Source organism: Saccopteryx leptura, chromosome 1, assembly GCF_036850995.1.
Source record: "Saccopteryx leptura isolate mSacLep1 chromosome 1, mSacLep1_pri_phased_curated, whole genome shotgun sequence".
NCBI classification, from domain to species: domain Eukaryota; kingdom Metazoa; phylum Chordata; class Mammalia; order Chiroptera; family Emballonuridae; genus Saccopteryx; species Saccopteryx leptura.
The window spans coordinates 298832681-298847764 of NC_089503.1; the positions used below are offsets into that span (position 1 = coordinate 298832681).

The window sequence follows — 15084 nt, forward strand, 5'->3', positions numbered from 1 at the left end:
CCTGGTCAAGGCACATATGGGAGTTGATGCTTCCAGCTCCTCCCCCTTCTCTTTCTCTGTCTCTTTCTCTCACTCTCTCTCTCCTCCCTAAAAATGAATAAATAAAATAAAAATAAATATTAAAAAAAATAAATAAATAAAAATAAAAGGTAGTTTTGCAATCACTACTTGATTTCCTTCCTATTTGTGGCTTTTCCTTATTGCCATACCCACAATAACATTTTCACATCTAACTTCTCTACCAAAAATAATTGCGGACCACTTCTTCCACCAATAATTAATGTAGCATAAACCAATTGAGGAGAAAAATCCTAAAATATGCTTTGAAATTAAACATATATGATGGGGTAAGGGGGGTGCTGCTTTGAATTAACTGTTCTACTGCCCTATTTTGGCTTGTTGTTTCTTTGTGACTACATAACTGCTCCTTTTTTAAAGCTGCCATAAAAATAATAGTCTAGGCATATTAAATTTTTATTTTCACTAATAAAACTAAGCTAATGTTATCAAAATAATCTCAAAAGGTTGCCTGAATAAACCAGGCAAATGCAATTTAGATTTGTTAAAAAAAATGAACAATTATTTGAGGAAAAGAACTTGATGCTTTTAAATTAAACAATGTATCTAACTTTGTAAAATTGTTTTTCAGCCTGCATGTTTGCTTTTTATTTTGTGTTTTCATCTGGATTTTTTTGTTTTGTTTTGTTTTGTTTTTTCTTTACAGAGACAGAGAGAAGATGAGAGAGAGGGATAGACAGGGACAGACAGACAGAAACGGAGAGATGAGAAGCATCAATCATTAGTTTTTTTTCGTTGCGCATTGCAACACCTTAGTTGTTCATTGATTGCTTTCTCATATGTGCCTTGACCGCGGGCCTTCAGCAGACCGAGTAACCCCTTGCTGGAGCCAGCGACCTTGGGCTCAAGCTTGTGAGCTTTTTTGCTCAAACCAGATGAGCCCGCGCTCAAGCTGGCAGCCTCGGGGTCTCGAACCACGGTCTTCCGCATCCCAGTCCAACGCTCTATCCACTGCGTCACCGCCTGGTCAGGCTCATCTGAATTTTTAAAAATCCATTTATTGACATTTTCTTTCTGAAACTAAACTATAAACTCCCCCCCGAGCAGAATCTGTTCTTGATCAGACTAGCACAGTAAATGTTGAATCAAACTGGTTTTGATTACTAGTAGAAAGCTATAGGCCTGACCTGTGTTGGTGCAGTGGATAAAGAAAGCATCGACCTGGAAATGCTGAGGTCGACAGTTCAAAACCCCAGGCTTGCCTGGTCAAGGCACATATGGGAGTTGATGCTTCTTGCTCCTCCTCCTCTTCTCTCTCTTTCTCTCTCTCTTCCCTCTAAACTGAATAAAAATAATACCTAAAAAAATAAAGCTATTGACAATTTCTACTTTAAAACAATGCTTTCCTAGAAAATGAGCTGAAAGTTATATATGCAAAAGCCAAACAATTGCCTCACACATTATAAGTGGAATTCCTTTTTTCAATGTAATCATTGAAAATATCGTCTCTGGACACAGGCTTTGAGAATATATTTTACATTTGTTCTTTAATGTTTTTTTTATATAGTGTGTCCGTAAAGTCATGGTGCACTTTTGACCGGTCATAGGAAAGCAACAAAAGATGATAGAAATGTGAAATCTGCACCAAATAAAAGGAAAACTCTCCCAGTTTCATACCTATTCAGTGCAGTTCGATGTGGGCTCACGCACAGATTTTTTAGGGCTCCTTAGGTAGCTATCCCGTATAGCCTCTACAGACGCGTCACTGACTGATGGCCTACCAGAACGGAGATTCTCCACCAAACTGCCGGTTTCCTTCAACTGCTTATCCCACCAAGTAACGTTATTCCTATGTGGTGGTGCTTTGTTATAAATGCACCGATATTCACGTTGCACTTTGGTCACAGATTCGAATTTAGCGAGCCACAGAACACACTGAACTTTCCTCTGTACCGTCCACACCTCGACTGGCATGGCTATGGGCTGCTCCGCTGTCTACACGGTGTTACATCATAATCTGAGCATGCACACATGCTGCCACATATCCTACAGAAACTGGGAGGGTTTTCCTTTTATTTGGTGCAGATTTCACATTTCTATCGTCTTTTGTTGCTTTCCTGTGACTGGTCAAAAGTGCACCATCAAATGTCAAAATAACCTGGAGATGTTTTCTCTGAACATATGTACCCTGATTTATCAACGTCACCCCATTAAAATTAATTTTAAAAAATATGAAAAAAATAAGTGCACCATGACTTTATGGACACACTGTAGTTGACACACAGTTCACAGGTTTGTTAATCTTCTGATTAAAGCTTAAGAGAATTACCTGACAATTTCTTTCTTTTATTTGTTAAATTGAATAACTATTTAACAAACAATGTTGTATAAATTTAAGGTGTACAACATGTTCCTTTGCTAAATTTCAATATTCAGCCATAGAAAGAAGGCTATCCTGCCATTTGCGACAACATAGATGGATCTGAGCACGTTTGTTTAAATTTGTTTAAATTTTTTATTTTGCCTCATTTATGAGATCCATCTTAGCACTTTAATTTTCACCTTGCCCTCTTAATTTTATTAACTGATGGCACAATGCAATAAAATTGAAAGTATTCAAAATAAAATAATTTAACTTTCCTATTATCTCTGTTTAAATACACAGATATACACACACCACTGCCAACAACAAAAACAACAACTTGAAATGTTGCCAGGCAGTTGTGTGGCTCACCATGTTCATCGGCTAACACAGGGGTCGGGAACCTAGGCCTCGCGAGCCAGGTGTGGCTTTTGATGGCTGCATCTGGCTCACAAATCTTTAATAAAAAATAATAATAATGTTAATAATATAAAACATTCTCATGTATTACAATCCATTCATTTCCTACCGCTCATGTTCATGATTGCGGGTGGCTGGAGCCAATCACAGCTGTCCTTCGGGACAACACCAAATTTTTATTGGATAATGCGTAATGTACACGGGTCGTTGTATGGCTCTCACGGAATTACATTTTAAAATATGTGGCGTTCATGGCTCTCTCAGCCAAAAAGCTTCCCGATCCCTGGGCTAATGTGTCCAGGTCAAACCAAAAGGACAATTCTGACATCACTGTAGGTGGATGGAAGGGAAGGAGGATGGCACTGAAACATACAAGAGCTGAGAACCACTTGTATCTGGAATCATGGAATTGTAGAACTTTGGAGATAGCTTTTTGCTTGTTTATTTGTTGTTTTTGTTTGTTTGTTTGTTTTTCTTTCAGGGACAGAGAGAGAGAGTCAGAGAGAGGGATAGACAGGGACAGACAGGAAGGGAGAAAGATGAGAAGCATCAATCATCAGTTTTTTGTTGCGACACCTTAGTTGTTCATTGATTGCTTTCTCATTTGTGCCTTGACCGTGGGGCTACAGCAGACCGAGTAACCCCTTGCTTGAGCCAGCGACCTTGGATCCAAGCTGGTGAGCTTTTTGCTTAAGCCAGATGAGCCCGCGCTCAAGCTGGTGACCTCGAGGTCTCGAACCTGGGTCCTCTGCATCCCAGACCGATGCTCTATCCTCTGCGCCACCACCTGGTCAGGCTGTTGTTTTTTGTGTTTTTTTTTCTAAAATTTTTATTTATTTATTCATTTTTAGAGAGGAGAGGGAGAGGGAGAGAGAGAGAGACAGAGAGGGAGAGAGAGGAGAGAGAGACAGAGAGAGAGAAGGGGGAGGAGCTGGAAGCATCTACTCCCATATGTGCCTTGACCAGGTAAGCCTGGGGTTTTGAACCGGCAACCTCAGCATTTCCAGGTAGACGCTTTATCCACTGCGCCACCACAGGTCAGGCCTGTTGTTTTGTTTTTTACGTGTCTGTCTTCTGTACTAAACTAATAAACTGAGTGGTGGCCACAATCTAAGCTGTTCTCATCTCTATGACCCACACACCTGGCATGCCTAATAACACACATGAAACTTAAGAATTAGTTAAACTGAATTATTCAAGGTCTGATAGATAGTTAGGTACCCCAGAAAATTATTCATTAAAATAACAGAACAATAAGTGTATTTAAAATTGTCTTGGGGCCCTGGCCGGTTGGCTTAGTGGTAGAGCATCGGCCTGGCGTGCGGAAGTACCGGGTTTGATTCCCGGCCAGGGCACACAGGAGAAGTGCCCATCTGCTTCTCCACCACTCCCCCTCTCCTTCCTCTCTGTCTCTCTCTTCCCCTCCCGCAGCTGAGGCTCCATTGGAGCAAAAGATGGCCCAGGCGCTGGGGATGGCTCCTTGGCCTCTGCTCCAGGCGCTAGAGTGGCTCTGGTCGCGGCAGTGCAACGCCCCGGATGGGCAGAGCATCGCCCCCTGGTGGGCATGCCGGGTGGATCCCGGTCGGGTGCATGCAGGAGTCTGTCTGACTGCCTCCCCATTTCCAGCTTCAGAAAAATACAAAAAAAATAAATAAATAAAATAAAATTGTCTTGAACATTGGTCCCTTCATTCTAGCACTTGTTATAACTACAAACAACTTGTGTCTCAGAAGTTATATTGTCTTGTTTGAACCTCCAAATCTACCAAAGCTCACCTAGAGGCGGTGTCCTCCTCCCTTCTTCAGCAACTGAAAAATAAGTCACTATAGTTTAACTCATTTTGTCTATGTACAGGAGACTGATTATACAAAAATAATAACTAAAAAATGTCATTTCCAGTAATATTTTATATTTTCTTAATGTTTTCCTTATTCATTAGTAATACACTTACTACATCTTTTCCCAAATCTTTCCCGAGAAGCAGTGAAGTTATGGTTAAAACTAACATAAAATTTAAGTTGAATTTTAAATGTTAAGCTTTTAATAAATTTAATTATTGTGGTTATTATATTTTCTTATAGTGTCAAAAGTCAGAAGCTATCATGGAACAATTGAAGTCTTTTCAAATAATTGCTCATCTAAAACGTCTACAGGAGGAAATTTATGAGGTAAAAACTTGGTCCAAGAGAATAACTGAAAAGCAGGATATACTGAACAACAATTTGACAACTCTTTCTCAAGATGTTACAAATGTAGACCAAAGGACAACTTCCATGGCAAAAGATGTTGGGCTCAAGATTACAAGTATAAAAACAGATATACGACGTATTTCAGGTTTAGTGACTGATACAACATCATTGACAGATTCTGTGCAAGAACTGGAAAAAAAAATAGAAAAAGTAGAAAAAAATACAGTGAAAAGCATAGGCGATCTTCTGTCAAGTAGCATCGAGCGAACTGCAGTGCTCCGAAAGACAGCATCTGAAAATTCACAGAGAATTAACACTGTTAAGAAGATGCTTTCGGAGTTAAAGAGTGATTTCGACGAGCACACAGATCGGTTTTTAAGCTTAGAAAGTGACAGAGCTAAAGTTCTGAAGACAGTGACTTTTGCAAATGATCTAAAGCCAAAGGTGTATAATCTAAAGAAGGACTTTTCCCGTTTGGAACCATTGGTAAATGATTTAACACTACGCATTGGGAGGTTGGTTGCTGACTTACTACAAAGAGAGAAAGAAATTGCTTTCTTAAATGAAAAAATTTCTAATTTAACAGTAGTCCAAGCTGAGATTAAGGATATAAAAGATGAAATAACACACATTTCAGATATGGACTAGTTCAAAAGTATTTAGATTAGATTGCACTTGATCTTAGCCAAAAGACCAAAAAGCTATTTGATTAGAGTGCAATAAATTGTTTTTTTAATGAGACCTCTGTCATATTACAAAAAGACTGACAGGTTAGAAATAATGAAATTTCGGAGTAAATACCATTTTGTACGATTCTATTTTGTACGGTAAAAATAAAAATTTTAAAGGGTTGAGCACTTGAAACTTTCTTTAGCAAGAATCTTATGCATCCCCCGATATACACTCTGTAACACACACAAACACACACTCAGACAAGGGGAGAGAAGCAGGATCTGCTGGTCTAGCCCTGGGAAATCTAGAGGGGGCAGGATCTGAATCCCCCTTGCCCTCACTGACTGCCGGGGAGCATAGTATGTGTAGTTGGGGTCCTAACTGGATGCTGCCATCCGGATCAGGGCTGTTGCATTCATTATACATTTAGAGGAAAAGGTAGTTTTGGCCACTTAGTTGTTTTATTAATTTGTTTGAAAACATTTATGGAGTGCTTAATATGTGCAAACATGTGCAAGTGCTTCAGGGGATACGTACTGGTTAACAACTATCCCCTGATCTTACAGAACTTAGAGTTGACTATGAGGTGGTTTTGTCATGGCTCTAGTGCAAGAAAGAGTAATCCAAGTATCTCATGGAGGAAAAAAAAAAGAGGGTTTACTAATCTCATGAGTATCCCAAGGAAAGACTTGTGCTATAACCAGTGCTCATGGGATCTAGAACTGGAAGGCCAGTACCGATAGAGACAGAGCTCTCTGTAGTCTGGGATCAAGGCATCGACACTATCTAAGCACTTGTCAGACATGCAGAATATCAGGCTCCACCTCAGAGCTACTGAAGCAGAATCTAGATTTACAATAAAATCCTGAGGAAATCCATGTGGACATTGAAGTTTGAGCAGGATCGCTGTAAGAGAAACTTGATGGAGGCTGATCAGACCAGATGCTGTACCACCACTGATGAAGTTTACCCAGCATCTACATATTCTTCAAGACCTCAGTCTTTATTCAGCCAACTATTCATTTTTCAGTATACATCTTTGCAAGTTTCCCTATGAACATACATAGTTTTAAAAGATTAGGTCTGTTATTACACATTAGCTATTATAATTAGTATTAAAATTGATTCATATAATTCCAAACTGAGCCCAAAGAAGCATTCTTGCTTCTTTTATTCCATATTATTCTCTCCTCTTTCCTGATCTGCTGTTCCACCTGAAGTCTCCCCTCATAATTTTATTGCTTAAATTTAACATAAGCACTGGGTGTCCATCATATTTTCAAATGGTACCACAGATGCCTGAAATTAGACTGAATTTCTTGATCACTCAAATGGTGTGGGGGGTTTTTTGTTTTTGATTTTTTGGGGGGGGATTTTTGTATTTTTCTGAAGTTGGAAACGGGGATGCAGTCAGACAGACTCCCACATGCGCCTGACCAGGATCCACCCAGCACGCCCACCAGGGGGCAATGCTCTGTCCATCTGGGGCGTCGCTCTGTTGCAACCAGAGCCATTCCAGTGCCCGAGGCAGAGGCCACAGAGCCATCCTCAGCGCCTGGGCCAACTTTGCTCCAATGGAGCCTTGGCTGAGGGAGGGGAAGAGAGAGACAGAGAGGAAGGAGAGGGGGAGAGGTGGAGAAGCAGATGGGCACTTCTCCTGTGTGCCCTGGCCGAGAATCGAACCCGGGACTCCTGCATGCCAGGCCGATGCTCCACCACTGAGCCAATGGGCCAGGGCCTTGTTTTGTTTTTTAATGATATCTCTTTGCACCTAGCATGTAGTTGAGAATAGAGTAAGCACTTGTATGCGTTTGCCTTAAATACTAACAATAGAATCCATTATATGTGGTGACTGTGTTACTAAATACAGCAACTATTGCATTAGTGCTGTGGTCGGCAAACTCATTAGTCAACAGAGCCAAATATCAACAGTACAACGATTGAAATTTCTTTTGAGAGCCAAATTTTTTACACTTAGACTATATAGGTAGGTACATTGTTATTAACTTAATTAGGGTACACCTAATTGAGTGTGGAAGAGCCACACTCAAGGGGTCAAAGAGTTGCATGTGGCTCGTGAGCCATGGTTTGCTGACCACTGCTTTAGTGTCTGGGATACTTGAGTTCTCTTATTCCAAACCATAATGATTTCTTTTATGATAGATTTTCCATAATGACAATGGCAAAAGACAGGTTTGTTGAAGACTGTTTGATTCATGTCTCTTAACAAGAGTACAAACTACAAGGGACTTTGAAATCAGAGATACCTGGGTTCCAATCCTGGATCTACCATCACTTAGTTCTGTGGCCTTGGAAAAATTTAGTACCTGTGAACCTTAATTTCTTCTTCTGTAAATAAGAATAATATGTACCTCACAGGATTGCTGTGAATATTAACATTCACCCGAAAAGCCATTAAATAATATACAAAAAGTTATGTAGTATGGGACTGTTTTTTGTAAACAGCTCTATATCACAAAGGGAGATCATCACTGTAGTACATCCTAATGTCACAATTGTTCATAATGATGATACCAAATGAAACGGAAATTGTGTCCTGTAATCATCATAATAAGGCACAATAATGCCTTTTTTTTTAATTTATTCATTTTAGAGAGGAGAGAGAAAGGGAGAGAGAGAGACAGACAGGGAGAGAGAGAGGAGAGAGAGACAGAGAGAGAAGGGGGGAGGAGCTGGAAGCATCAACTCCCATATGTGCCTTGACCAGGCAAGCCCAGGGTTTCGAACCGGCGACCTCAGCATTTCAATAATGCCTATTAAACATGAAAAATTATACAAAGAATTTCAGCACTTAAAAATACAAATTTAGCCTGACCTGTGGTGGCGCAGTGGATAAAGCATCTCTCTGGAAATGCTGAGGTCCCTGGTTCGAAACCCTGGGCTTGCCTGGTCAAGGCACATATGGGAGTTGATGCTTCCAGCTCCTCCCCCTTTCTCTCTCTTTGTCTCTCTCTCTCCTCTCTAAAAATGAATAAATAAAATTAAAAAAAAAAAATACAAATTTACACCCTGACTGGTTGGCTCAGCAGTAGAATGTTGGCCTGGCCTGTGGAAGCCCTGGGTTTGATTCCCCGCTGGGCACACAGGAGAAGTGCCCATCTACTTCTCCACCCAGCCCCCTTCTTTCTCTTTATGTCTCTCTCTCCCCTCACCTCCCGCAGCCATGGCTCAAATAGGTCGAGCAATTTGGTCCTTGGTGCTGACGGTGGCTCCATGGCCTCACCTCAGTTGCTGAAATAGCACCATTCAGAGCAACGGAGCAGTGGCCCCAGCTGAGCAGACCATCATCAGGTAGGGGGCTGGCCGGGTTGATCCCAGTTGGGGCACATGCGGGAGTCTTTCTCTCTGCCTCTCAGTTAATAAAAAAAACCCACAGAAATTTGCCTGACCTGTGGTGGCACAGTAGATAAAGCGTTGTCCTGGAATGCTGAGGTCACTGGTTTGAAGCCCTGGCTTGCTCGTTCAAGGCACATACAAGAAGCAACTGCTTCTCGCTTCTCCCCCAACCCTGTCTTTCTCCTCTCTCTAAAATCAATAAATTAAACCTAAAAAAATACAAATTTATCTGAAAATTCATTTATGAGGAATATTTGTTTTTACCAGTTTCTATCAAATAAATGAGGCACTCATCTTATTTGGTGCTAGTTTTACTTATTACTGAAATAAGGATTCACAAATCTCTGTAATTTGGTAGCCAGACTGAGAAGAAACCCTAAAATCTGGAATGTCACTAGGCAAATATAGGAGGATGGAAAACGTTCAATCTATTCCCTAACCATAGAAAATGTAAAATTACAGTTGTACCTTCAGATACAAGCAGACCAACATACTTTTTTTAAGATACGAACTGCGACTCGGTCCATATTTTTGTTCAAGATTTGAGCAAAATTCTGAGATACGAGTCATGATTCGGGAAGCTGCAGCTAGTTGGCGCATTGGCGCACGGGTCCAGTATCGGCAGCACACCAGCATCTCGTTCTTTCTCATGTGTTACCCGCAGAATCAAGTCAAGTCTCATGCACTGTACTTGTTCTTGCATCATTTTTGCATTTTTTACTTTTTGTGTGTGCTATCATGGGGCCGAAGAAAGTGAGTGTAAAGGACAGTGGTGAGAAGAAGAGAATGATGTCAATAGAAGTAAAGCAAGAAATTGAAAAACATGAGCGTGGTGTACGAGTGATTGAACTGGCAAGGCTGTAAGACCGCAATACATCTACAATTTGTACCATCCTTAAACAAAAGGATGCCATCAAAAGCGCAAATCCAGCGAAAGGGACTACAATTCTGTCCCAATTAAGGACAAATATCCATGAAGAAATGGAGACGCTTCTGCTGCTGGTGTGGGTGAAAGAGAAAGAGCTGGCAAGGAGATACAGTGATGGAGACTGTAATATGCGAAAAGGCATGTATTATTTACAGCGACTTGAAGAAGAAAGAACCATCTACCTCAAAAGAGGCAGAAGATACGTTTAAGGCAAGTCATGGCTGGTTTGAAAATTTCAAGAAGAGATCTGGCATCCACTCGGTGGTGAGGCATGTTGAAGTTGCGAGTGCTGACGTTAAGGCAGCTGAGGAGTACATCGCACATTTTGCTGCGCTTATCGCAAAGGAGGGCTACATCCCCCAACAAGTGTTCAACTGTGATGAAACAGGATTGTTTTGGGAAAAAAAATGCCCCAGAGGACTTTCATCACTGCAGAAGAGAAGAAGCTGCCAGACCATACCCATGAAGGACCGTCTAACCCTTGCATTGTGTGCAAATGCTAGCGGTGACTGTAAAGTAAAGCCACTGCTAGTGTATCATTCCCAAAATCCTCAAGCTTTTTTTTTTCTTTTTACAGAGACAGAGAGTCAGAGAGAGATAGACAGGGACAGACAGACAGGAACGGAGAGATGAGAAGCATCAATCATTCATTTTTCATTGCGCATTGCGACACCTTAGTTGTTCATTGATTGCTTTCTCATATGTGCCTTGACCATGGGCCTTCAGCAGACTGAGTAACCCCTTGCTCGAGCCAGTGACCTTGGGTCCAAGCTGGTGAGCTTTTTTGCTCAAACCAGATGAGCCCATGCCCAAGCTGGCGACCTTAGGGTCTCAAACCCGGGTCCTCGGCATCGCAGTCCGACGCCCCATCCACTGCGCCACCGCCTGGTCAGGCCAAAAATCCTCAAGCTTTTAAGACTCACAAGATTCTTTTTTTTAATTTTTTATGTGCCTTGACCACGGGCTTTCGGAAGACCAAGTAACCCCTTGCTTGAGCCAGCGACGTTGGGCTCAAGCTGGTGAGCTTTTGCTCAAACCAGATGAGCCCTTGCTCAAGCTGGCAACCTCGGGTCTCGAACCCGGGTCTTCCACATCCCAGTCCAACGCTCTATCCACTGCACCACTGCCTGGTCAGGCAAGACTCACAAGATTCTTAAAGAAAAATTGCAGGTTATGTGGCACTCCAATGCTAGGGCATGGGTTACACGGCATTTTTTATTGAATGGATAAATCTTGTCTTTGGTCCTGCAGTGAAAAAATATTTTCAAGAAAGGGCCTGACCTGTGGTGGTGCAGTGGGATAAAGCGTCGACCTGGAACACTGAGGTCGCCGGTTCGAAACCTTGGGCTTGCCTGGTCAAGGCACATATGGGAGTTGATGCTTCCTGCTCCTCCCCCTTCTCTCTCTTTCTGTCTCTCTCTCACTCCTCTCTCTAAAAAATCAATAAATAAAACAACAACAAAAAATATATCTTCAAGAAAATAAACACCCAATGAAAGTATTACCGATCCTTGAAAATGCTCCAGCCCACTCACCTGGTCTTGAAGATGACATTCTTGATGAGTTCAAATTCGTGAAAGTCCTCTACCTCCCACCCAACACGACTTCAATCTAGCAACCTATGGATCAGCAGGTCATTTCCAACCCAACTTTAAAAAGCTTTACACAAAGCACTTGTTCTGCCGCTGCTTTGAGGTGACTGAGAATACAAATCTAACCCTTTGAGAGTTTTGGAAAGATCACTACAACATCGTGATATGTTTACGCATTATTGACTTTGCATGGCAAGAGGTTACAAGAAGAACTTTGAACTTGGCATGGAAAAAGTTATGGCCTGATGTTGTTGTAGACAGGGACTTTGAAGGATTTGAACCTGAGACCAAGACCGAGGTAGAAGCGTGGAGGAAATTGTGTCCCTTGGAAAGTCAATGGGTCTGGAGGTAGATGAGGGTGATGTAAACGATCTTGTCCAGGAACATGAGGAACTCTCAAATGAGGAGTTGAAGGAGCTACAGATGATGCAACATACAGAGCTTCTGCAAGGGATTAGTAGTGAGAAGGTAGAGTTGGAGGAAGTGATTTCTACAAGTGAAATTAAAGACATGCTGGCAATGTGGGAGAAGCTTTCAAATTTCATTGAAAAGAAACAACCAGAAAAAGTTTCAACTGGTCCTGCTTCAGCACTTTTTGACACTTGTCACATTTCCATAACATTGTAAAAGGCAGGCAAAAGCAAACCTCTTTGGATAGATTTTTATTCAAAAGTCCTGCAAGTGACCTGACCAGGCAGTGGTGCAATGGATAGAGCATCAGAATGGGATGCGGACGACCCAGGTTCGAGACCCCGAGGTCGCCAGCTTGAGCACGGGCTCATCTGGTTTGAGCAAAGCTCACCAGCTTGGACCCAAGGTCCCTGGCTTGAGCAAGGGGTTACTCGGTCTGCTGAAGGCCCACGGTCAAGGCACATATGAGAAAGCAATCAATGAACAACTAAGGTGTTGCAATGAAAAACTGATGATTGATGCTTCTCATCTCTTTCCGTTCCTGTCTGTCCCTATCTATCCCTCTCTCTGACTCTCTGTCCCTGTAAAAAAAAAAAAAAAGGACAGACAGGGAGAGAGATAAGAAACATCAACTCATAGTTGCAGCCCTGTAGTTTTTCATTGCTTCTCATACATGCCTTGACCAGGGGGCTCCAGCTGAGCCAGTGACCCTTTGCTCAAGCCAGCTACTCTGGGCTCAAGTCTGAGACCTCAGGGTTTCGAGTGTGGGTCCTGTATCCCAGGCCAACACTCTATCTACTGCGCCACCACCTGGTCAGGCTAAGGTACCACATTATTACTGATATATCAGAAGAGGCACAGCATTTATCTGAACTAGATTCCTCAAAGTTTGGAATCAGCCTGTTCCTTAACCATGTGGTATCTGAATTCTTTAACAATTATTTTGTGATTTAGCTCATAAATGATAAAAATTAAACAATTATTATATAATCTTATGTTAAAGAAATAGTGTACAATTCTAATTTAACAGGACTGCCATACTCCAAACTTTAGGAAAATATGGACACCTCTATCACAAAAAGTTATCAGAAATGTTAAATTTATTTTAAAATATGGTCAAAACGTTTCACCCAGCTTTCACACAATGGCGATTTAAACTATTACTTTTCTGTTCAATTTTATTTTACATTTAACTAGGTATGCATAATTTAGCAAAACACAGGCTGATTTAATTGCTCTTTAAAACTATTTGAATCAGGCCCTGGCTGGTTGGCTCAGTGGTAGAGCGTCAGCCTGGCGTGCGGAGTACCCGGGTTCGATTCCCAGCCAGGGCACACAGGAGAAGCGCCCATTTGCTTCTCCACCCCCCCCCCCCTTCCTCTCTGTCTCTCTCTTCCCCTCCCGCAGCCAAGGCTCCATTGGAGCAAAGATGGCCCAGGCGCTGGGGATGGCTCCTTGGCCTCTGCCCCAGGCGCTAGAGTGGCTCTGGTCGCGGCAGAGCGATGCCCCGGAGGGGCAGAGCATCGCCCCCTGGTGGGCAGAGCTTCGCCAGGTGGATCCCAGGCGGTGCATGCGGGAGTCTGTCTGTCTCTCCCCGTTTCCAGCTTCAGAAAAAATACCAAAAAAAACCACAAAAAACAAAAACAAAAAAAAAACTATTTGAATCATAGGTGATACCTCTGGAAGGTACTATCCAATGCTATCTTGATTTCACATGATGTAATTCAGTTGAAAGTACTAGTCACATATATTCATTCCACTGGGCTCTACTGTATGGAATTTATAATTTATACCAAATATTAAAAACCAGTCACTAAAATTTCCTTATCAGGATCTTTAATATCAGTATAAATTTTAAAATGTGAAATGAAAATTCACAAAATTTAAGGTATTTTACTTCAATTTTGAGAATGAGATGGTTTTTAAGAGTTTTGAAATATCTAATTATAAATAGTACAGACACAGCTTGAATACAGCATAGTTTATACCAACATTCACAAACAAAACCAACTGTCTCTCTTGAAAATGAACCTTGAATCCTGAGGCTGACGGCAGCTGAAGCCTCTGGTTTTCAAATGCAGTTCTTTGGGTTGGCTCCATATACTTATATACCCAACCCCAGCCTCTTCTTAGACTGGGACTGATACTCCTCTCAGCAAGAGGCGGTGTCTATGTTCCTTTTCCCTGAAGCTGGAATTTGGTCTTCTGGGACTTCCAATGTTGTGACAAAGACTATTGTGGAAGTGATGCTATGACTTCCAAGGCCAAATCCTAAAAAAAGATTCAGCTTCTACCTGGCTCCACTTTGGAGCCCTGAAATAAATCCAGCTGCCCTGTAGATGTTGAGGAAAGACTAAGCCACTAACAGAGAGATGCTCTTCAGAGCTAACCCCAAAGCTACCATTTGATTCTAACTTCCAAAGTGACCTAGAGGCAGAAGGATCCACCAGAGATGATTGAGTTCCTGATCCACATAAAGCCTATTATACTGTCTCAAGCCATTACATTTCACGTTTGTTGCACAGTAGTAACTAGTGAACACTGCTGATGCTAATTTACTATAGCCATCACTTCTTGGGCTCAAACTGTTGCTCTACCTTTTAACAACTTGGCTCAAATTTGTATACATAACCCATTCCCTTCTCTCTGCAACATAGATAAAACCAAATGATGATGATAAAGTTAACATGCCAACTAGATGTAGCTGGCTTCTAAATTTAGTTTACTAACCTTAGAATATGGATTTATAATGAAAACATGTCTCTCCCTGGTAACATTCCTTGAAAGTTATTTTCCTGCCCTGGCTGGATAGCTTGGTTGGTTAGAGCGTTGTGCTTAAACTGCAGAGGTTGCCAGTTCAATTCCCAATCATGTTCCTGTTTCTCTCTCTCACCCTTCCTCTCTCTCTCTCTCTAATAAAAACAAAAAATTTAAAACAAGAAGTCTGTGGACTTAAAAAAAATTTTTCCTGAGGTCCCATTTGTACACTTCACAGTCAACTCAACCCACATACTATTTAATTAAAATCAAAGGACTCAAGGTAGTATGTAATCAGATTAGAAAAACATTTACCACTACATTATAGATTGGATTTTTATACTTCCTAAGCAAGTATACAGGAAGACTAAAGAGTAG

General features: G+C 41.5%; 1 protein-coding gene and 1 long non-coding RNA gene across 2 annotated transcripts in view; one reads left to right on the plus strand and one right to left on the minus strand.

Moving 5' to 3' along the window:
* Positions 1-5841, plus strand: part of IKBIP (IKBKB interacting protein) — a 34128-nt gene extending 28287 nt beyond the window's left edge. The window contains exon 3 of the mRNA XM_066357168.1: positions 4882-5841. Coding sequence (XP_066213265.1) covers positions 4882-5637 — 756 coding nt within the window. The 3' untranslated portion in view covers positions 5638-5841. The remainder of the gene's footprint in view (positions 1-4881) is intronic.
* A 1191-nt stretch (positions 5842-7032) lies between these two features.
* Positions 7033-8490, minus strand: LOC136385898 (uncharacterized). Its single transcript, XR_010747876.1, has 2 exons — positions 8436-8490; positions 7033-8249 (listed from the first exon to the last, which is right to left on the minus strand). It is a non-coding gene; the product is annotated as an uncharacterized lncRNA (long non-coding RNA).
* Between the last annotated feature and the right edge of the window lie 6594 nt (positions 8491-15084).